At 50.2% G+C, this 22,673-nt stretch overlaps 1 protein-coding gene across 1 annotated transcript in view; it reads right to left on the bottom strand.

The window, feature by feature from the left end:
* LOC142903037 (cadherin-12-like) overlaps positions 1–22,673 on the bottom strand; it is an 85,692-nt gene that overhangs the window by 32,795 nt on the left and 30,224 nt on the right. The window contains exons 3-5 of the mRNA XM_076048459.1: positions 6,895–7,189; positions 3,412–3,531; positions 1,172–1,339 (exon numbers count right to left, since the gene is read on the bottom strand). Of these exons, the coding sequence (XP_075904574.1) occupies positions 1,172–1,339; positions 3,412–3,531; positions 6,895–7,189 (583 nt within the window). The remainder of the gene's footprint in view (positions 1–1,171; positions 1,340–3,411; positions 3,532–6,894; positions 7,190–22,673) is intronic.

Genomic DNA, 22,673 nt, shown 5'->3' with positions numbered 1-22,673 from the left:
CGTGCTAGGTGGCGCTGTGACTGAGCCTTCCTGCAGCCGGGACCATTCTGGCCCCCTCGCACTCGCAACCACAGCGGCCGCCGCCATCGCCGAGCTTCGTTGGCTTGATTGATGGTCTGCAAATGCTTAATCTATAACAACAACGACGAGGCGGGGGGAGGGGAGGGGAGGGGCGGCACATCTGCAGTTGACAGATGCGTGATGGATCCACCGCTGCAGTATGGAAATTCTGATGAAGTCCTCAAAGTAAAAAAGGGAAGAGCACCGGCACGCAGCCAGGTGGCCTATTGATGGAGGGAAGGAGGAAGACAATGGGGGGGGGGGTTTGGGCCGGGGTGCAGGGGTGCAGGGGGAGCCACCGCTCGGCCCAAACCACTGTGCTGTGACAGCATTATGGAAATATCATCTTTCCCCTCGCAGCTCCACAATCTGAGGGGGCCGTATTTACATTCTAGTGGGAGGCGGCTGGGTGTCACGGGCAGATACGCGGCGCTGCATGACTGCAGAGCAGTGCTCTTTCTTTTTCAGCGTTCCCCTCCATACCTTTTTGGAATTGGAAGTACATTCGCCCTTTGATTTCATATTCATGAGCAGCGGTTTGTGAGACACGGATCAATGTGTTTAAAGGAAAATGTATTATTCTGTCTCCCAAGCCCGGACCCCCCTCCACCCCCACCCTTCCCACCACTCCCCCCACCCCTCCCCCCACTCCCCCCACTCCCCCCACCCCAGTCCTCCCCTCCATGACCCGATGAACGGCTACAATCAAATTAATCTGGTTCAGCGGCTTATACAAAATACCGGATAAAATGCAGTGTTTAAATACAGCGACTCAATCCCTGCCTGGTGCAGCAGCAGCAGCAGCAGCAGCAGCAGCAGCAGCGGCTCAGGCCGCAGCTAAATATAGAAGGACGTCCCACCAGAGTGGCGGCAGCCTCCTGCCTCGTGGCGCTAAACACACACTCACACAACACCGCGTTTTCTTAATAACAAATAATGAGATGCAATTACAGAAGAGCAGCCATAGCGAACACCCTCCTGCCACGGCTGTAATTACATATAGACACCTGCAGCATCACCATCATCATCATCATCACCATCACCATCATCATCATCATCATCGTTATTATTGTTGTTGCTGTTGTTAAACGGCTGAAACTGTGGCTCTTACTCTTGGAGAAGCGGGGTGGGTTGTCGTTGACGTCGCTGAGGCTGATGTTGACGGTGGTGGTGCCGGCCAGGCCGCCCAGCTGGCCGCCCATGTCCTTGGCCTGGATCAGAACCTGGTACTGCTCCTTCACCTCCCGGTCCATATTGGGCAGGGCCGTCTTTATGACGCCTGGCGTGCGGCGGCGGGATCGATGAGGAGGAGGAGGAGGAGGAGGAGGAGAGTGAGACAAAGGGAGTGAGACAGGGAGAGCGCCAGCAGCAAACACCGGGCTCCTGCGAGCGCTGCTGCAATAGAGGTCAGCGTGCAAACTGGAACCACTTGACATTCAACGGGGAGGACTGGTGCGGAGGCGTATAATGATTCGCTTGAGGATCAGAGACCCCCGAGATCAGAGGGTGCGTTGTGCAGATTAATCGCTGGGTCAGTGGGAGGTTGGCGGGCTAAAAGAGAAGCTAGCAGCAGCAGCAGCAGCAGCAGCAGCAGCAGCGCTTTCCTCCTTCTTCCTCTTCCCGTTTAATCCACACAAGCCAAACATGCGAGGACCCACACAAATCAAAGGCGTGTTTGAAGGGCAAGACGTGGGCTGGCGGTGAGACTTGCAGGTCTGCAGTCGCATACCCCCCCCCCCCCCCCTTCCGCTCCCCTCCCACTCCCTCACCCCCCACCCCCAACACCTCACCTCTCTTTTCATCCCAGAGTTTGTTTGCTCTCAGACGTGTGTCGTGTGTCTTCTCTAACCAGAGCAGCAGAGCCAACATTCACCTTAACAGCTTCTTTTTTTCTTTTGCCCCTCAATACCCCCCCCCCCCATCCCCCCAACCCCTCTCTACCTATTCCTCAGTGTTTAGAGGCAGTGGGGAGCCACACGATGAATAGCCTAATCTGCCACAGATTTCGCCCTGCTATCAGGCCGTGTGATGTGTGAGAAGCTATTTTCAAAATGCTTTCAAGTGTCCCCGGGAGGCAGCGGCAGGCGTGAAGGTGGCGGAGACGCAGAGCGCCGTCGCTGTCCTCCGTTCTGTGGTTGTGGATTTTTTTTGTTTCGTTTTTTTTGGCCTCTTCCTCCTGTTGGCAGCCGCCAACAAACCAGCGTACCGACGCTGAAAAGGTTCAACAATCGTATGAAGCAGCGGCCGTTATTGTGATATTGTCTCTGGGCGGCTTTGAGCTTCCGCCCACAGAGTTTTTTATTTTTTGGGCGCACTACACACACACACACACACACACACACACACACACACACACACACACACACACACACACACACACACACACACACACACACACACACACACACACACACACACACACACACGTCCTGATGACTCAGTGTATCTGCGGAGCAGAGACTGAACAAGTCACAGGTGGTTTAGAGAGCGCACTTCATTTCCTGATGCTGAGACTGTCAGCTCGCTGGGTTCAGATGACATTTTCATATCACGCTAAAAGACAGAAAAAAAAACAAAAAACAAAAAAAAAAACAACCTCCAGCAGCTTGAAAACCGCAGCAGTTCTAAATATATCTGCTGCGCTTACAAAGGAAGCTCACGCTGGAACATTTTTTATCCCTTATTTATTCCGTCTCTCCCCGCGACGCCCCGTTCAGCTCCTGAGCCCAGTCAAGCACCTGCGCAGCTTTTTGGCAACAGGAAGTGCCTCTCGGCGCCGGCTGCGATCGACACCAGTGACCCTCGGTTCCACGCCTGCCCAATAAATGAGTCACCGCCGTCTTTACTGGACAGCAGGAGTCCTTTTGTTGCCCGCTGATTTGTGGGGAGCCTCTCGAGTCCCTCTTTATTGTCATGATATATGCGGCGAGTGCTGCGCGTCATGTGACGGCCACTCAATCACAACACATACAACTCAATAATAATGGGCACAGATAACCTCACGTCACCGCCTTTTGTGCAGGAGGAGAAGAAGAAGAAGAAGAAAAAAACCCCACAGGAACGTCAATGTTTATTTGAAAAGTGTTTTACTGGGTGCAAACATGAGCGAGGGGAAGTATTAATCATCTTTACCCTCACATGATCAGATATGCATGTGGAGGGAAGCGAGGTGATAAATAATCTCCCCTCTCCAGGAAGACGCGGCTGGAGGGGGGAAGCTAAGCGCTCCTGCTGCCACCGCCATTTGCATATCTGGGATCAGGCGGCAAAAAAAAAAAAAAAAGAAAAAAGAAAAGGTGAGACGGTGACGAATGTGAGGCTGGCGGGGCCGAGAAGCGGTCGCTGCGTCACCTGTTTTGGGGTCGACGGAGAAGTAGGGCTGGCCGTGCAGGATGCTGTACACCACCCGGGCGCTGTTGCCGTAGGTGGGGTCGTCGGCGTCCGTGGCCGTCACCTGCGTCACGTACGTCCCTGGAGAGAGGGAGGGAGGTGGGGGAGGGGGGGAGAGGGGAGGGGTCAGTCGTCAGTCTGCAGCACGGCGGCAACCCTCCTGAAAGTCAGTGAATGATGAACAATGCTGCTGGACGATGAATAACAACGGTGAGAACGGTGAGTGATGAAGGGGGGGCCGCCCTCACCCCCGAGAAGAGCGTGGAGTCGGACGACTCTGTCGCTGTCAAGTCAAACAAAAGCCCCGCCCTCCCCGAGACCCGGACACGCTGTTTCTCTCCTTCTTTTTCAACGGTGGCGCTCCAATGGAAACAAACGGGGAGGGATAATTACTTGTTGGCGCTTTGGCTCATCCGTCTTAACTAGGGCGGGATTGGGAAAACACCATTCCATTAACACGGCGCCTCGTTGTATTTAAACTGAGCCGATTCAATCTATTCAGTCTCGCGGTGTTGGGACGGCGGCCAAAGTGGAGGAGAAATTGCCTTGTCACTGTTTTTATCACAGCGGCCGGCGCCGTTGTCAGACAAGACCGGCACATTGTCTTCGTTCAGGGCGACGGGGTCGACCGAGAGACCCCCACACACACACACACACACACACCTCTGTTCATCAATCAAATGCCAACATCTGGCTGTCTTAAACGCACACACAACAACATGCTGTGAGAAATGTTTGCAGCAGCAGCAGCAGCAGCAGGGATTTAAGAGACGGCCACCGCTGACCAGAAGGCTGCTGTGTATACCTGCTGCTTTTTTTACATTCCGGCGAGCTCCCTCTGGCCCGTGAAGGCCTCGTTGTATATTTAATAGGCTTTGTAGTGCGAGCAGATGGCAACATCGGCATTAAAACATTAGGTGAGAGAGATTAGTGTCGCAATCCAGCCCAACAAAGCCACCAAAACCTGATTAAAATCCCAAACCGGCACAAGGCCGCTTGTGTTCTACACAGATACACAATGCATGAGGAAAAAAAAAAAAAAAGCAAAAATAAATAAATAAATGAATCAGCAGCTCCAGGAGGAACTCTGAAGAGAGAGTTTATTTTTCCCTTTCACTCTAACTGGAGGTGTGGAACAGTGTATGCATACGCTTGGGCAAAATAATGGAACTACTGCTGGGAGTGTGTTTAAGAAGCGAGGAGGAAAAGGTAGCGGCTTGTAAAAACAGTTTCACAAGCTAGACTGGCAGAATATAATATATAATATATATCCCTATGACTCATTACACTCAGGTTTTCTAGCTGTTCAAATATCTGCCGTGACAACCAGTGGTGGTGGTGGTGGTGGTGGTGGGGGGGGGGGGTGGCGAAGAGGATTAGGGTGGAACAAACTCTGACTCAACCAGGCAAGGATTCCTTCTCAGTGGAGAGACTGCGTGTAAAAAGTTGTTCTTGTAAAAGCTGATTAAAAACTTGAATGACAAAACCATTTATGTTGTTGTTGTTGTTGTTGTTGTTGTTGTTGTTGTTGATGTTGTTGTGCTCAGTAATTATCTCTGCTGGGCAAATCTGCCGCCACTCCCTCCAAACGATTCAGGGGTAAGCCGATTGGACGACATCTCCAGATTATTACCAGGCGTGGTTTTTGTCTTTGGCAACAGATTGGTCCTAATTAACAACAACAACAAAAAAAGTCCTTCTTAAAACAGCCCCAAAAAAAATCATTTCTTCCCTGCCAAAAACGAGCAAATTGACAGAAAAAGAAAAAGAAAAACTCAGTGAAAAAAAATAGTTTCTGAGTCAGTTGAGGACAAAATTCCTCCATATAATTCTTTATATACATATGTATATATACATATAATTTACACATGAGGATGTGATAATGGCTTCTCCAGCTGCACAGGCTGCGCCAGAGTCACATCAATTTTTCCCATGCGAGTGTTTTTCACGCTGCCTAATGAGGCAGAAGCAGCTTTAAATGATGCTGCTCGCAGTGAGAGCGCGGCTGCTGGGGGCTGCTGGGGGCTGCTGGGGCTCTGCCGCCCGATGGCTCCCTATAAATCCAAATCACTTGCCGGCCTTGCATTAGATTACACACCACTTTGGAGCATTTCTGCAATGCAAAGCGACACGAAAAACACATTTGCTGGCGGTTGCTGTGTGTTTGTCAGATTGCTCGGCTCTGCTCGGCTCTGCTCGGCTCTGCTCGGCTCTGCCAGGGCTCCGTGAAGCAGCTGTGCAATGACCCCGATGGTGCTCTCAGGATCTTTGCCTTGATAAACATGCAGCGTTCCGGCGGGAGAAACTCCACTTTGAGAAAACCTATGGTTTGTTCTCCACTTCAGCATCAGACTTAGAGTGAAGCAACTCCTGCAGCTGATCACTATCTGCCCCACTGCCCCTCGCAATCAAAGCCTGCTTTCAAGAGAAGCAGTTTTACAGGCCGACCCGCAGCGACGATGAGAGAGAGAAGAAAAAAGACAAGAAGCCTTTTCAAATGTGCTAAATTCAATTAAAACAACAAGAAATTTCAAAAGGCAATCTGCTTTGTGCAATCATCCAATTACGCCGCCTCTGTGCGGGCAGCTTTTAAAGCCAGTGTAAAGCTTGCGGCCGCTCTCTACGCTGCTGCCACGACCACACCAGCCTCACTGATAAACTTGAAAGCTGCCTGTGATTCTCCTGGTAAACACTTGCTTGCTGGTGGAGAGCGTCGACTGGGGATTGGACCTGGAGATTCTTCAGAATTACAGGAAGAAAAAAAAATACGAGGCTTCATTGCCACTGAGATGGAGAGGAACGGCAGCGCCAGGCCTGTTGGTCTGTTCTCCCTCCCTGGAGGTGGGGATGAGGACACCAGCGTGAAACAGACTTAGAGCACAACCGAGGAGCGGCCGCGCTTTCAGATGTCAAAATATGCAGCGTTGTTGTCAAGACCCGGCACCGACCCAGACCGAGACATCATCAAGACTAGAGAGCATCGAGACCAGACCCAGACCAGACCCAGACATTTGGGGTTTGAGACTAGGACCAAAGCAAAACTTTAAATGTCAAAGAAAAATAACAACAAAACTGGAAAAAAATGACCAGTATCTTTTCAAGTTTGTTTCTAAACTTCCAAACTGCAACTGCATTTATTTTCAGCAAGGTACCCAGGAACAAGGAGACAGGGTGTCACTCTATGTGTCACCAGACAGCAGCTGGATTCCCTCACTGTTATTATCTGGCATTGCAGTGTTGGCTGAGTCTTGTCCGGTCTTCATTGAAAAGCCCCAGTCTGCCCAGTCTGACACAGAGACCAGAACCAGTAAAAATGACCACGAGGTCTGTTTCCCTCTGATGATGGGGTGTCTTGATGTTGACTAGGAGCAGACAGACAGACAGACAGACCGGCAGGCAGACAGACAGACAGACACACAGACCGACTGGCCGGCGCTCACTCACCCACTGGAGACATCTCGGGCACGCTGGCCCTGTACGGCCCCTCTAGGAACTTTGGCTCATTGTCGTTGATGTCCTGAACCTTGATGACGAACTCGGACTCGGGCTCTAAGGGCTTGTTGGTGATGAGGTCCACCGCCTGGGCGCGCAGCGTGTAGTAAGGCTTCTCCTCCCGGTCCAGGCTCCGTAAGGCGTGGATGTCCCCGGTCGTTTGGTCGATGGTGAAGATGGAGCCAGCGCCGTCCCCCGAGAGGGTGTACTTCACCTCACTGTCCCCCTTATCCAGGTCAGTGTGCAGCTGAGAGACAACACCAGGCGAGGGAGAGGGAGAGAGAGAGAGAGACATGAGAGCGGGGCGAGTGCAAACGCTGGCACAGATAAGGTTCGTGGGAAGCACCGGGGAAGAGTTGTGGACCACGAGGGGTTCACGGAGACAGTCAAGGAAACTGACTGCGCTTCAAAGAGCAAATTCACCAAGAAGAAGTATTGAAAAAGAAAAAAAAAAACAGAGTCACTTGAAATCCTCGAGTCATGAGAAAAATAATACTAAAAAAGACAGTACTTGTGGAGTGCTCACAGATTAATGAGGCTAAATCTCTCATAAATAATGGATTCTCTCCCGCTGCAATTATGGCACAGTGATAGCTGCTCAACATTGTGCTCAGATTTCCATTCAAGCTGCACTCCAGCAGCTTCTCCAGTGTGAGTGGTGGGAGGGGGTGGGGGGGGGGGGTGGGGGGTTCCTTTCCTGCCTTCTTTCCTTCTTTCAACTTCCAAGTGGGGAAAGCTTGGATCATGAAATACTAGAGGTAAACACTTGGCCCTATCGAGCGGTGTCACCTCTCCGGGACCGAGGTCCACGACCAGAGAGACGCTCACAGAAAGATCAGCGCTGCAGCCAGGAAACACCTCTGTCCATACAGATCCAGAGCCAGAGCAGCAGCAGCAGCAGCAGCAGCAGCAGCAGCAGCAGCAGCGGAGCTCTTTGCACAAAGACAAACACACTCTGGGCTGGCTGCAGAAACATTATTGACAGTGTGATGTTTACCTCCCTCAGCTTGTGCTAGCACGGCAGCTCAACCAAACGTGATGCTACACTCTTTTTTTTTTTACCACCTGCTCATCAATGACATGAAGTGAATACGAACGACACCGGTGCCGGTCCGCACAGGTAGGACACGGATGGATGGTCGGTCATACTGTGACTGGCCGTGACGCCGTATACTCTGCTGTCATTGGCTGTTTGACACTCCGAGTACGGCGCGGCGAAGCTCGCAGCGATTGGATGAATATTTAAATTAGCTTTTGCCTTGACACTTCACGCAATAAATAGCAGGACCGGTCTGCAGTGAGGCAGTTATGCAAAGTCAAATGAATAAACAAACAAATGTTAATGCAAATATGGTCGCAATTCACTGTGCATACAACAGCTACTGCTTAGCTCAGTGAACGCTAATGAATTTATTGGATGAACACGCTGCCGGTGCTACAAACAGCAGGCCCGTGAACATCACTTACGATCCAAACCCGTGGGTGTGCAAAGGGTCAACTTACTCCCACACTGTTGCAACAAAATCTGTATTGTAAATTTCTAATGCATGTTTCACACCTTCTGAATTAACTGGAAAGCATAGAATAAGCCTGCGTTGGTCCTGCATGGGGGTAATTGCACAACATGTATTAGGAACCCATCTGTCAGGCCGGGACCAGGGGCAGGACTCGGACGCAGAGGATTGGAGGAGCAAAGTAAATGTATTACACTTGCAGAAGAAACTCAGACCAGAGTGAAAAAACAAATAGGCTGTGAGCTCTAAGCTATCGGGGAAATAATTGAGAACACAAAATCACTCCGGGAGGCCAAAGGACTGGAGTCCAAATCATCAAAAACCTAAATCTAATGGAAGAAGTTTACAAAATCACAATCACTCGCAGGGAGGGAAAAGGAACAAAGCCCATCAAAACCAAAAACAAAACCTCGTCCAACAAGAAACAAAATCTAAATCACTCACAAGGAGGAAGAAACTCAAAACATAAATCGCCGGGCAATATCTATTAGCCACGAACAAAACTTAAAGTTAGCAAAAGAAAATCACTCGATCCCGAGGAACAACTGTCTGACAGTGTAATTGATCTCTGTGGGCAGGTGCAAGGCTGAACGTCACAACCACACACACTCTGGCCCAAGACAAGGGACACACAGGGTAACAAGGCACAGGTGGAAGCAATGGGTAATTGGGTCGGAAGATGAGGAGGGGGGGCGTGATCTGAAACGAGAGGAAGCTGAGTTAAGCTGTCAAAATAAAACAGGAAATGACGAGACAAAACCCCAAGACGAGACGAGAGCTCAGCACGGTGTGACACTATCGTGTGAAGAGTGAAAACAACAGTGGTTTAAGGTTGTCACTCTGAAGGAAGCCGAAGAGCCGACTGGAAAAACAAACAAACATTAATTTACTCTAAAAAAAATGCACAAGTGCAGTGATACAAAGTCAATTTGTTGCAGAAAAGTGTTTCTGTTGTCCTTGTTAACAAGTGCATGAAAACAGGCACAAATTAGAACAAAAAAAAAACAACTTTTAAAACACTTTAAAAATCTTTATTTCCCAAAAGTTAAAACTGGCCAGGGATGCTATTGGTTCTCCACAGACCCACAGGCCCCTCCCACTGGATCACACCATCTTTGATTGGAACTGATTCACACACGATCCATATTAGGAATAATTTAACTCCAGTTACACTTTTAAACAGACATCCCAAACATGGATCAAAGCATTCAGCCAATCTGCCACCAGTCCTCCCATGTTAGCATGGTGCAGCTAGATGCACTTAGCATGCCCGCCACTTTACACGCAGGCACCATAAAGGATGGCTTGAAGCACTGCCGAGGTCCTTTGTCACTGGACACAACCAGGGAATAGTGCTGCGGTAAGCAAGCGGATCATTGGCTACAAACACACACACACTTTGCTGTCGTTTAATGATGAAAATATTCACTCAAAATCGCACCAGTGTGTGTGTATGTGCTTCTGGACATGTCAAAGGGGAGGGGGTGAGGTGAGGTGGGGTGGGGGGATGGCACAGGAAACTTGAAGGGATTAATATCCACACACCCGCATGCAGTTGGGTGTAATCTAATTGGTGTGTGTGTGCTTGTGCACACACAAGCACAGCATTACACCCCTGGTGCATTATTCATAGTTTTTCAAATAAATGGCAATGATTTTTGAGAGCGTGGCCCCTGCTGGATGAGGTCCCACAACATTCTCTGCAATGAGCACAACATTTGAAATGCATGTTATTTATTGGCCATGAAGTCCTTCATAATGTATGTGTCACCTCCACAGACGGCGGTGGTGGAACAAAGGGGGCTGTCACAAACATTTTTTTCCACAAACTTCAAACGAGTTGCAGGCCAGACAGGTCAAATCTTTGCATTGTTTGGCTGAACATTGAATGTTAACAATGACAGCATGTTTTTAAGCTCATCTGAAACACGCCTGAACTTTGAGTCTGTCTCATCAGTCTAAGAAATGCTCAACAGAAATACGACACACACACACACACCCCAACAGCTGGGGCATGGGAGCCATGAGCCTCTGCTGCAACTCAGCTGATCATATCAGCCTTCTCTTATCAGCCACCACCAATCACAGCAGGTGGTGTATTTACACCTGACTCTGTCATCCACCCATTTCTGCCACCCAGGAAGCTGCTGCTGCTGCTGCTGCTGCTGACGGCAACACTTTGCCACCACCAGCTGAGCTTCCGCCTGCCTGCCTGCTCGGAAACGCTCTAAATTGGCTAATATGTCACCTTATTTTCAACCCCCTATTATTTTATTTATTTATTTATTTATTTTTATCAGACCTGCATCACCCTGGCCGTCATCACAGTCTGTTTTGTCGGATTGATATCTTTGTGACAACAAAAAAGTGGCAAAAAAAAACAAAAACGGTTTATTTCAAAAAAATCAACCATCCGTGTTGCTTGGAATGAAGATAAACAAAAGTATATCTCTGATATGTTTAAACACTTGGTTTCAGTCGTGCTATTAAAAGCCTAGAACAGTACCAACAGGATGCACACAGGTACAGGTGGTGGGATGCCACAGCTTTGACATTCCTGGGTGCAGGGCGAGGAAGCTGTTGTAAGAAGAAAAATGTTTTTTTTTGGTTTGTTTTGTGGTTGTTTTGTTTTCCTGACAAAGTTCTGTAACTTTATTGGTCCAGGAACTCTGTGGGTTTGGGCTGTTTGGGCGCGCTGGGCAGAAATCTGGAGTTTAATCTCTTCCATGATGTTTTTGGATGGTCTGAAGTCTGAATTCTGGCTCGGACCGTTTGATCACAGTCCTAATTATCTGACACACGAACAAAACAACTCATTGGTCCGTCCCCTCGGTAGCGGAAGCAACACATTGTTTGCTGCTTTATTGCGTTCCGCTCTGCCTGCTCGCTGGCAGCTGTGTTATCGCGCCGTCCTTCAAAGCTGCGTTTGTGGGAGCCCAATTGCATTTTCTCAATCACAAATCTGGTTTCCCCCCACCAGCAGCAGCAGCAGCAGCCCCCCCACCCCCCCACCGCCCCCCTGCATGGTATTTGTGTTGGGCTGTACGTTGTAAATCTTGTTACACCAACACAAACATTTTCCCCCTGCTCCTGCACAGATGATGCTATCGGCTGGGTATCAGATGGGACGTGCTCCAGAGGCCCGAGTGACTTGGTGCAGGTAGGTGATGAAGGTAGGTGATGACTCTATTCTGCTGTGCCGCTGAGCCGGTTCCTTCTCCTCTGTCTGAACAGCGCTTGCCTGTTTTGGAAAGCGTGCCCGCCTGCTGCGGACGTGATTGCGGTGCTAGTTGGAGCTCTGGAAATTGCTGCCTGTGTGTGATGCAGGATATCAATACTCATTTCTTCAGGGGGTTGACTTGCGATGGCGCCGTCAATTTATCACTTATCCCAAGGCCAGGGCTCTTCCCCCACCTGCGTCAGCGTGCTGATTGGTTGGCGGCCGTGGGAAGTTGAGTTCCTGCCTCGCTGATGCAGCTCTGTGCTGCTGAGGAAAGAAGTTGCCAGAAAGTCTTGAATCATCGTCATGGTCTTTGAATGCACCTGCGTGCTTCCACTCTGAGTCATATTGAAAGAATGCAACCTGTTGCTTTGAAGTGGTTGGGCTTTGCATTTTGAACTTTTCTAGTTGTTGTGGTTTCGTCGTGTTTTCTTCAGAAAACCTTGCTGGCCATTTCGTTGCTGTGCTTGCTGTAATTTGACTGGAATGATGAGGTTTTGAAGCAATGTGGGGGTGAACCCTGGCATTAGCGACCCCTGCTGCTGCAATGTTCTCCTCACTCACACAAAAGGAGAAAGAAAAGTTCCGGAGCACGAATTGTGTGAAGTCGCAGTCGGCTCCATCACACTCAAAAGACTCAACAGTTACGGAGCAACTGCCGCATAATTCTGTGATTGCAGCAGCACATCTATTTTACACTAGCGGCCCAATCAGACGCTGCTCCTCTTCCTCTCTGTCTCGTGTTGAATGTCCGTGTCTCACCTGATGGCTCCACCGTACCGTTCTTCTTGCTTGGTTCTTTGCCGTCCATTGTGGCTGGTCTGCTGCAGCGTTGACTCTTCATGTGCTCTCTGCGTGTGGTGCTTGTCGTATCTGAACTAATGATGACCTTGCTGTATTTCTCCATATCAGGTCTTGTTATTCCTTTATATCGTCTAGTGCGGACGTGGCCAGTCCAGTAGGGGTATGGAGGGGCTTTCCACAGGATGCACACTAGCTCCCCTCCCCAACACTGTTTTTGTTTATCTGGTATTACGGGGTATAATTGGTGATGTCAACATCGCATCATTGGAGTCGTTCACATCCGACCTCCCTCAGGCCAAAGTCTGGACGCCTGACTGATAACTGACTCACTTTCTAATAAATCTTTTTATACAACCAAGTCGGTGTCACCGGAGACTCCTGCAACATCTACTGTCGACATTTCTGATCCAGCTGAAGAATTCACCACAGTGCCTGCCCAGGATGTGGGCCAGTGGGGGGAATGTCAGCGGTGGCTGTGTGTTTCAGCTTGGAGTGTGTCTGTTCATAAAAGTTGTTGCTTAAAGCGTGAGCCGCCTCCACCGCAGTGTTGAGATATTGAGGAGGGTGACCTCTGGCGCGCCTCCCCTGTGCCTCACACCGAGTCTCGAAACCGGCCAGTTTCACAGCTAAGTTTTCTATGTGTATCAGTGCCGGCCCAGCAGGAGCTCCGTCCGCTGGCCGCACAGCCCCACAGGTGAGTGGCCTGTCATTGCTCCATTGCTGAGGCTGCCTGGTTAATGCTTGCCAAAGAATTGGTCACGTTACAAGGCCCCATTCTGGGAAGGATGTTCATGGTCCAGATGTTGCTCAGGAAGAAAAATGGAATGAATAAATATGCAATACTGCATGCGGCGAATTCAAATGCAAAAATTTCCCCCCGAAAAAGTCAAGTTGGGTGCAGCACTGGGTCTGAGTGAACAGGGACAAATGAAAAGTGTGTGTGTGTGTGTGTGTGTGACCCTCCACTGACCCTCCCACCACCAAGGAGCCCGCAGCCACCAACGACCCAGAAAAGCATCACGTTCACCAGGAGAAATTGACTCACTGTAACAAAGTTTCAGTTTCAGGGCAGTTTTGTACCTCAGGTAGGAGAGGAAGAAGATTTTCACAACCATGATTTCATTCCAAAAAAAAAAAAAAAATCAAACTAGGATGACATGAAGATTTGTCAAAAACATAGAATTGGCCTCGGATTCAAAATGATCCACATACACATTCATACAGACAAAGTCGGGAATATAAAATAACTAAAAAATAAAGAAATAATAAAATTGATTGATTGATAAATCAACTAATTAATTTGTACAACATTTAATCTTTCAGAATATCCGTAAAAAAACTAAAATGTAATTTAAAGTCACACATAAAATGTTTTTGTAGCACGGTACATTGGTTAACTTTTTAAATCCTGCATTGATTTAAAATCATAATAACTGAGGAGTAATCCAGCGCCACACTGAGGCAGCAGCCGTATTTAAAAGGAGCAGAAGCAGCAGCGACATACAACACATGTACATCTGTAATTCATGCATCTCTGCCTGCCTACTTGAAATTCTTCTGCCGTCCGCCACTAATTCGCTGGGAAAATACACAAATGGCTTTCGCAATTTCATCTTTGATCAACGATGTTACCGCGCACAGCTGCGTCCCGTTCATTTGCGGCGCTGAATCTTTACATCCTGGACAGGCGAGTGAAGCAACTCTGCACGTTTTCTCCCGCTCCGCACACAGTCGGGCTCGAGTCCAAGGGTTTGGGCCGCCAACTCCGGCGGCAGACAGTGGGCCGTCCTGTCCTGCAGCCCCAAGTCGAGCCGCCGCTGTTCCTTTATTATCCGTGGTGTCCCCCATTGTTTTCTAATCCCATAATCTTTTTTTGCGATCCATTCACGCGGCATCATTTGCAGCAGATTATCTGGAGATGCGCCGCGTGTAAGCAGGCGTTGTTTGGCGTCCGTGTCACAGAGTCGGAGTTTAAACAGATGAGACGGCGGCGGCGGCGGCAGCAAACAGCAGATTTAATTGGTTTTGTTTTGTGTTTCCTCCCCCCGGCCCCCCCCAAGGGACCGTCTGACATTGTTTGCACGAGGAAACGCAGTGCTAGAGACGGGCCGCTGCTGCCCACCGCTTTGACTCCGTCATCGGAGAACATGGCTGTGAAAGAACATGTTGCTGCAAGGAAGTGGTCGCGGCGGTGACGATCAGCAGTCCTTGGCTGCACCGGGCTGCGGCAAAAGATCTGGATTGCATCACAAAATGCCCTGCTTTCATCATTCATCCTCATTTGTCTTCCGCTCCTGGTGGAAATTATGAGCGGCTGATCAGAATTTCGTATCATTTCTTCTTATTTCACGCTGATAAGCTCACGCGGGGTGGTGGGGGGCGGGGGGAGGGGGGAGGGGGGGTTGGGTGCTGCTGACCAAAAGCAGGTACATTTCCAGAAATGAGCAGCGTTCCCTTTCGCGTGTGTGTTCACACATTTGATGACTGATTACTTCTCAAGTTGCACTTGTTCAAGGGAGAAAGTGCTAATTCTCCACGTTTGCAGTTTATTAAGTACAATGGCAAGCGGGGGGGAGGGGGGGGAGGGGGGTTGCAAATCACTGCACAACTGCACACTTACAGATGAAAAGGAAATGCAAATGCACCGAGAGCGAGAAAAGTAATCGGCACCTCGCCCCATTAATTGTCAGTTAAAGTTGACTGACATTAATTAAAAATTCCATTAGCCTAACAATGCTAATCAATTATATTAAAAAGATTTACTAATAGGCGGGCAGACAAGGGCTTCTTTGAAATTACAAAGCACCCATTAGGCTCCATGGACAGGATGCAGAATTGCAGCCACCGAGATAAGCAGGTATTTTTCCCTCACTTATTTTATTTTTTAACCAGAGGAAGGAACCAATTTACCGCGCCTCTCCAAAACAAATAGGTGGTGTTTCCAATTTGGAGTGCGTGAGTCAACTGCAGGGAAGCGTGCAGAATTCCAATGACGACGGCCTCTCCCGGGTGGAAGTCAACCAAAAGTCAACAAACGTATCAGGTGAGCGCAGTGTGACAGAATGAGACCGCCGCTTCCTGGAGACGCTGCTCACAGCTCGTCCAAAGGTTCTCCAGCGCTTCCTGGTGCAAATAGAAAACATGAATAGATAAACATGGTTGTCATTAGAGCGCCGCGCTCCGACCCCGAGGTGCCTGTTGACGCGACAGCCGTGACAGAGGAGGTTCGGCAGAGGGGAGGGACGAGTCCTCTCTCTCCTGCAGTCCGACCTCTTCACCGACCTCTTCAGCAGTTTGTGCTGGTGATTTTTCGCTGGCTGGCTGGCTGGCTGGCTGGTGTTTGCAGCTCTCCTTCAGAGCCAACAAACACTGCAAGCCGGGAATTGAATTAGTGAAAAAGGCAGGATTAAAGTCTTTCCCTGGAACACAAACAAAGTTGAATTTTAAACGGAAGACTTCCTCGAGTGCCTTTCTTCATTTTGATTTTTCTTTCGTCCCCTTGTGATCCAGGAACCGTGCTCCGTCAAACTTGACTTGTCTTGCCAAATGGCATGTATACGTGTACAGTACATGTACATATTTCTCTGAATGGACGTGCCAGAGTTGGTGCAAGGGAACGCGGCAATATCTTGGAAATAGGTTACAGGAAATTAGTATGGGAAAAAATATTTTGGGTCATGCAAGGCCTGCAGGCGTGCGCGTGTCATCGCTGCTGGAGTGACGTCGGTAAAAAGCAAAAGTGAGAGTTGGGAAGATTTGCCATCTGCCGTCATCTTTTTCGAGCCACGGCCCGTCGCAGACACACAAAGTCCAGGCAGTCGGACAAACATCAAGCGGCCCTTCATGACTCGTCCGTGGCCGGCGAGGGCGAAACACGAGTGATGCAAGTGAGCAGGCTGCCGTCAGTGGCCCGCATCTGAATATTCACACCGCTGCCTGGACTTCACAGGGAATGCCTGCTGCTCGGAGAGCGCAGTATTCCCTCTCACTTTGAGGATTTGCGGTGCACCGCCCCACCGCCACCCCCCTACCCTGTGGATATGCGGCAAAAGCCTGCATATTTTGAGTGATAATGTGAGTGATTTCAGACGAGAATGTGAGCAACCTGTGTAGAAGCAGCTGGAATTGGATTTTTTTTAACTTTTTTTTTTTGGTGCAGCCGGGGTTATTGGGCTCCACCTGCACTCTCGGTGGCCTCCAACTGCGGAGGAGAGCCAACATTAGTTCAGTGCAATGGGCCTGCAGTGAGTCCATTGAAAGATGCTTATTCATTTATTCATTTATTTATTTATTTATTTATTTATTTATCTTTGCAATCAGTCAAAGTGGTGGAAACAACCAGCAAGCTTGTCTCTCTGCTGCTGCTGCTGCTGCTGCTGCTGCTGCTGCCGCTGCCGCTGCTGCTGCTGCTGCTGCTGCCGGGCAAACATACATTGTGTCAGTTGTAACCCGTTTACTCTGAGTTTCATGGCGCTAAATAAAAGTCACAGTTTGAGTTGGACACGGGTATTTCTCTTTTTTTGTGACGAGACGGCGGTGGAGCGTGCGTGACACGCTGTAGCTCCGCCCCCTGACTGCGGCTTGTTAAACGGGGGACATACCGCCCCGCTGGAAATACGTGACAAAGGCGTCCTCCTTCCGGCCGCCGCCTTCCAGGCCGTTTATTATGGCACTGGGATTGTTCCTTTCGAGTGCGTTTATTCTGATTCATGTCTGAGGGCTCGTCGTCATTTCTCCGGCGCCGCATCGGCGATCTCTCCCATCAGAATTCCCACCGCCCGCAGTTAATCAGCGCCCATCGGCTCGGTGCTTTGTCCCGACGCCGCCTGAAATTTATTTTTATAGTGCTCCTCATTACGAGGGCTGGACGGAGGCTGGGAGGAACTCCCCGCCCCCTTCAGTCAGAACCTTGCCATGACACCCTGCACGCTGCAGCCCCCCCGCTCTGCTCTGTTTTCATATTTTTTTTTTGTGTGTGTGTGGTTTTGAGTGTTTGCGGCCCCAGCGAGTCGCTGATGGAAAGAAAAGACGATATGTCAAGAAAAAAAAAAAAAACAACAGAAACCCAAAACCTGCGGCAAGCTTATTATAGCTGATCGATATTGGCTGGGGGGGGGGGCATTTCTTTCTGTGGCTGCTGACAGCCAGGAGCCGGCTATCTGGCCTGATGTCACGCCTCACTCAGGTAATAGGCATCCAGCACACACACACACACACACACACACACACACACACACACACACACACACACACACACACACAGCAACAACAACAAAAAGAAGCGCAGGTTGAAGTTTTGCGTGTGAGAGGAAGAAAGTTGCTGAGAGCAGAGGGCAGACGGGGACTGGAGCTGCCCAACATGATGACACTCTGGGAGCGCAGCAGCCAGATGTATGAACGGGCCCTGGAGGCGGGTTTATCACAGCTCAGTGCCACCGTCACCTCCTCCTTCCAGTAAACAGGGCCTTCATCATCAGAAACCTCCGGCTGCACCCATTGGTCGCGTGTGGCGTCACAAAGCGACGACGTCGTCGGGAACGCCGCCGTCAAAACGTCCGCCTTCAAGTTGGAAAGCCGCCGCCGCTGCCGCCACCGCCGTGTGAGGAATTGATTTTTGACGTCACAATAATGTACATGGGATCGGTATTGATCCTGGGAGGCACCTTAATTCCCTTCTCTAATATCACACTTGATTAAACAGTACAGTGATTCTGAGGCATTGGGCAGCGTTGCAATTTTCCAGCCAGAATCACAAACTGTGTTGGCTGCCGCCGCACCAATGGCAAAGTAGTGGCCGTGGCCTTAAGTGATACTGATCGGAGGCATTAGTGCACGCGCACACACACACACACACACACACACACACACACACACACACACACACACACATTTTTCCCCTCCTCTTTTTTGGAAATACGATCCATGTGCAATTGGAGGAAAAAGTCCATTAGCCATGAAGGCAAAAATACATGAAATATACGACTTTGGCAGGACGGACGAATGGCATCGTTAGTTTTCATCTCAGCTCGTCTCCTCCAGACTTTCCTCCTCCATTTATTACCAACAGACATCAGGCGCGCATAAATGGCCTCCACCTCTTAATGCACTCCGACAAGGAGCTGAATCACCCCAGTGCACCACCTTCTTCTCCTTCTTCTCCTCCTCCTTCTTCTTCTTCTTCTTTTCTCTTTTTCGCCACAAATAATTCCTCAGGAATTCAAACATGTGACCCGGCACGGCTCCGTGTTTGCAGCCAAACATCTGGGGGCTTTAATTGCGGCAGCTTTCAGAGCGCGGTCTCTCGAGGTAATTGCCGTTATTAAACACGCTGGGGCCGAAGTCAGGGGTCAGCTAATTGCCGCTACGCTCGCTTGTTTGTCAAGATGATTGTCGTGCACTGCGACGGCGGCGGCGGTGTCGAGCCACCATCACGACCAGCGAGGCCGGCGGCGCCGGCTCCGACGGCCTCGCTCAGCCTGCAGGTCAGCGAGCCGGGGCTGCAGTCCGGGAAACGGCCGCCAGCCAATCAAGCGGCGAGCGGCTCTCCGTTAATTAACTGCCGCCACCGACCGCAGTGTTTTTTTTTATGACTGCGCCTCGTCATTGCCAATGGCCTGTAAACAGGTGCCGCATTTGCGCAGAGGCGGTGTGTAACGGGGCGGAACGCGCTCTACGCCTGCTAAACTTCACAGCGGAATCCCTCCTTCCTTTTTTATTCCCTCTCGCAGGCGTCCTGCCGCATCAGTCTGGAGGAGAAGGTCTTCATGTCGTCCTCGTGGATCCTCAATCAAAGATAAAATTGCGGGCCATAAATCTCCGCCAGGTGTTGGGAGGAGACTCTGCGGGAAGAGCCATCAATAAAAGGGGGAGGCTGGTCACTCCCTGTCAGGAGGGGAGGAGCAGGCAGGGATGAACAAGCTGTGGGCTCAAAGCGGGCGCTGCCCTTTCTGCTTCTGCAAGCCCGCTGCCTGCTATTCAAATGAGCGACCTTTAGCGCTCCAGGGAGAGGCGCTGGACCGTGCCGCTCCCCCCGTGCCATTCCCGTGCTCTGTGCGGAGGTGAAGGCTGCTGAAAGACATCCCCCCCCCCTCCTCCCAGCCTCCCCACCCCCATCCCCCACTCCCCACCTCAGTTTCTTTTTATAGCTCCGAAGTGTGACTCTGTATAAATTGATTGGATTCCTTCGTCTCCGTTACCAGATTGAAGGGTGCGTTGCCTTTGAGAACCGGCGGCTGCACTGTGTTCAGGGTTCTATTTTTTTTTTTTAATTGCTTTTCAAACCAATATTGTATTTTTTGGCCAACCGTGTAATTTGTTTAGTCCCCTTTTGAGAAAGTCTCACACGTTCACTGGCCGACGTGTTGCTGCGACTTCCACTGAATATCAGCGGCGTCTGGTGGGAGGCCACACACACACACACACACACACACACACACACACACTGGAGTGTGTGTGTTGGCCTGGCAGTGCCTCGGTGGTTGACTCTCTGACGAGGGAGGCAACAGACCTCCATTGATCTGTGATGTCGCTGTTTACTGACGAGCACAGCAGTGCATCCAGTCTTTATGTTGACCTGCGCTGTGTCCAGTGGGCCCTCGGCAGTCTCAGGTTGAGTGTGTGGTGATTCGCATTGCAGCGCTTTGCACTGACTTTCAGACCAATGTAGTCTTTGCTGTTCCTTTCCTTTCTATTCACATCATTTTCAAAGTGCGGTTGTAAAGTCGTGGACTCGTGTTGCTGCTGCTGCTGCTGCTGCTGCTGCTGCTGCTGCTGCTGCTGCTGCTGCCTTTTTTTTATTTGCCCACTTATGGAATTGGAAAGGCTGTAGTTTTCCACTGAAGAGGAGCACTTCTTCTAATCACCTCCACCGTCTCATAAAGCCTCTCTGCTAACCGTGCTTGTCAGTGGGCTTTGGCTCCTTGCTAGAATGGCCTCCCTCCCTCAGACTTGAAGCCAGGGTTTGATTGACTCCCAGGTGGAGCTCCGGAGGAGGAGGAGGAGTGACAAAACATCACGTCTCCTCTCTCTCTGAGAAAAGACTCAAAAAAGAAAAGAAAAGTGCTTCTGGCGAGTCCTTGAGCAAGGCTGCGGTGTTGTTGCTCCCCCAGCAGAGTCACAGAGTCGTGCCGAAGGCCGCGGCTGAAGCCGCTCTTGACCTGGTTTGCACCCGCAGGCAGTGAACAGGATGAGCAAGTTCACTGGAGGCTGAGATCCAATCTGTGTTTTTACATTCTGTCGCCTCAACTTGGACAATCAATAAACAATGAGTTGTGTGTGTGTGTGTGTGTGTGTGTGTGTGTGTGTGTGTGTGACATACATACAAATTTCTTCCTCTCCTTATTTCATAGCAGGACTGTTTTGTCTGTGTTTTTTTAAATCCAATTGAGGTCACATGGATGAAGTGTTTTAAGAGTCATGACTTCTGTTTTTCCAGCCTGAGCTGAAGATTTTGTTTTGCTTGCGCTCTTAAAAAAAAAAACATGCCCAGCAACCAGGCAGATTGTGTATTTTATGCACGCAGTTCCCACCACACACCTCTAGGGGGATATTTAGAAATGACAATCACATCTTGCGCTCTTCCTTCCTTTCCTGCGTCGCTGTCTTCTTTTCCTCGGCTGTCACAACTGGCAGAATTAGTGCGTCTGATCGAATCCGTGAATAATGGGCAAATTCAATCAGAGGGGATCGTTAATTAGCAAAGACGTGACAGTTGCAAACGTTTGGCAGCGATGCATGAAACACGCAAGAAACCAGATTTGACTCGCGCTGGCAGAATTGCCTTCTGATAAGAATCAAGGCCGCGCCCTTGGAGGAAGCTGCTGCTGCTGCTGCTTTTTGTTTTTTCATTTTTTTTCAAACGGTTGTTGGAATAAATTAAATCTGAAATGAAAAAAAAAAGTGACGGTTAAAAAGCTACGGGAAGAATGAGGGACTCAGCTGAGCGCTCAGTCTGCAGCGTGGCAGTTTGAGACACGATTACATGATTAGAAGGCATGAGAGTGTGGAGGTGGGGGGGGGGGGGGGCCCGAGGACGAGCCCACGCTTTAATAAAACCACAGCAGGATAGACGGAGGCGGAGTTGGCGAGCAGGCGCCCCCCGCAGGGCAGGTGACAGATTGAGCGGCTGCTGTTGCGTGTGCTTGTTTGGCTCTCGCCGTGGGAAAGGTGGCCAAAGCTTTGCTCACGCTGTGAATGTTTGATGGGCGCTCGTCCGAGCCGCGCCGACCCGCGATCCAGATTCTCAGCGAGCGCCGTGCGGAGCGGCCGCTGCGCTAATTAACCGCTTGCAGCATTTTCAAACGGTGCGACGGAGGGGCGGGGAATGTCGGCTAAATTGAAATGGATAAATGAAAAATCTGTCTGCGTGAAAACGGAGGTAAAATCTGAACATTGTGGTGCAGAGTTTCAGCGGTTCCAACGGGCATTTTTACAGGAAATCAAACTAAATGTCTGAGGGTAAAAAGTGTTTTCTGCAATAACAGAGGGGACTTTTCTCTTTTTAATCGTAATTGTGATTATTTGTTTCCAGTGTTAGCCCGTCGCTAGTGAACCTAGCAGCCAGCACAGACAGGCGTGTGTGTTTGCGCTGCACACAGATCGGGCAAACATGAGTTGGTGTGCGTCTCCCTGTGGAGCCAACAGACCGCGGCGACTGCAGGACTGGGAGTCGAACTCGCAACCTTGCAGCTGCTGCTCATCTGGGAGGGGGGAGGGGCTCGGGGGGGGGGGGGGGGGGCGTCACCGTGCAAGCCACCGAATGGAAATTGTGTTTCCACGCCGGAGCGAATACATTACGACAATTAGACACCGACGCATTGAAGGACCGGCAGCCCAGATGCAGGCTTCATTAGAGCTCATCTGTGTCTGTGTGCCACTACTCCTCCTCAGCGTAAACAAAAAATACTCCTCAGCCACATCGTCAGTCCTTTCTTCTTTTAAATCCCACTCTGAAACCAAAGCTGCTGCTTCTTTGTCCTGACGAGCGTCTGAGGAACTCCTGCTTTGCATGCGGTGGGAATCTGCAGACGGATGACGCCGTCCCAGCACACTGCACTAGACCAGCGGCGGCGGCGGCGGCAGCGGCAACACCTGATGACTCAGTCTGACTCTGAACCTGCGTACAGCCAGCAAACAAGCACAGGGCCAAATTACAGGTCGAGCCCTGAAAACCCCCAAACAGAGTTGACTCACGG

The sequence above is a fragment of the Nelusetta ayraudi genome, unplaced genomic scaffold, assembly GCF_046127955.1.
Source record: "Nelusetta ayraudi isolate G7.1 ecotype Tasmania unplaced genomic scaffold, CSIRO-AGI_Nayr_v1 ptg000101l, whole genome shotgun sequence".
NCBI classification, from domain to species: Eukaryota; Metazoa; Chordata; class Actinopteri; order Tetraodontiformes; family Monacanthidae; genus Nelusetta; species Nelusetta ayraudi.
This window is presented reverse-complemented; position numbering and strand designations above follow the sequence as displayed.